General features: G+C 64.0%; 1 protein-coding gene across 1 annotated transcript in view; it reads left to right on the top strand.

Moving 5' to 3' along the window:
- LSCM1_06602 (uncharacterized protein) overlaps nt 1-608 on the top strand; it is a gene marked incomplete at both ends in the record, with an annotated part of 1,554 nt that continues 946 nt past the window's right edge. The window contains one exon of the mRNA XM_067324015.1: nt 1-608. This exon is cut by the window's right edge and continues 946 nt beyond it. Within this exon, the coding sequence (XP_067180556.1) occupies nt 1-608 (608 nt within the window).

Below are 608 nucleotides of genomic sequence, written 5' to 3' on the forward strand. Positions count from 1 at the left end.
ATGCGCGGCTGTGGCTTTGGACGTTACGGGTACGAGAAGCCGCAGCCGGGGCTTCAGTTTCACTCGTACGAGGATGCTATCTACCCGCCCCGCGCCTACCGTTATCACATCCAGCAAGCCGTGCCCTCGCCCGCGACCCCCCGATCGGCTGGAAGCGGCAGCAGCGGCGGTGGCGCTGGTGCGAGCTCCGCTTACAACGCAGAGGTGCAGGTGGAAACCACTATCGTCCTCCCGACCATCGATGCGGATGCCACGTGTGGCCCCTTCATCAAGGCGGCAAACGCCGGTGGCAGCTCGGCCATGTCAGCAGCGTCTTCATCGCTTAGCTATGTAAGGGGCTCAGCGTCTTCAGTGACGTCAAACAGCACAGAGGGCCGATTCGGCACAGGGGCCGGCGCCAGCACAGACGCTGAGCGGCGCCCACCGCCTCGACTGCGGTATTTTCTCGAATGCTTTGTTCCCGATGAGGGCGCCTCTGATGCGCAGTCCTTGTGTGAAGTGTGGCGGCACATGGAGCCGCTCAACCCTTTTCACTACCGCGAGTTGTGGTGCGGCGTCGACGGTACCGCGGCTGCCTCACCAATGGCCCCCGGGGCGGTATGGGTGAG

This window comes from Leishmania martiniquensis, chromosome 11 (assembly GCF_017916325.1).
Source record: "Leishmania martiniquensis isolate LSCM1 chromosome 11, whole genome shotgun sequence".
In the NCBI taxonomy this organism is placed as follows: Eukaryota; Euglenozoa; class Kinetoplastea; order Trypanosomatida; family Trypanosomatidae; genus Leishmania; species Leishmania martiniquensis.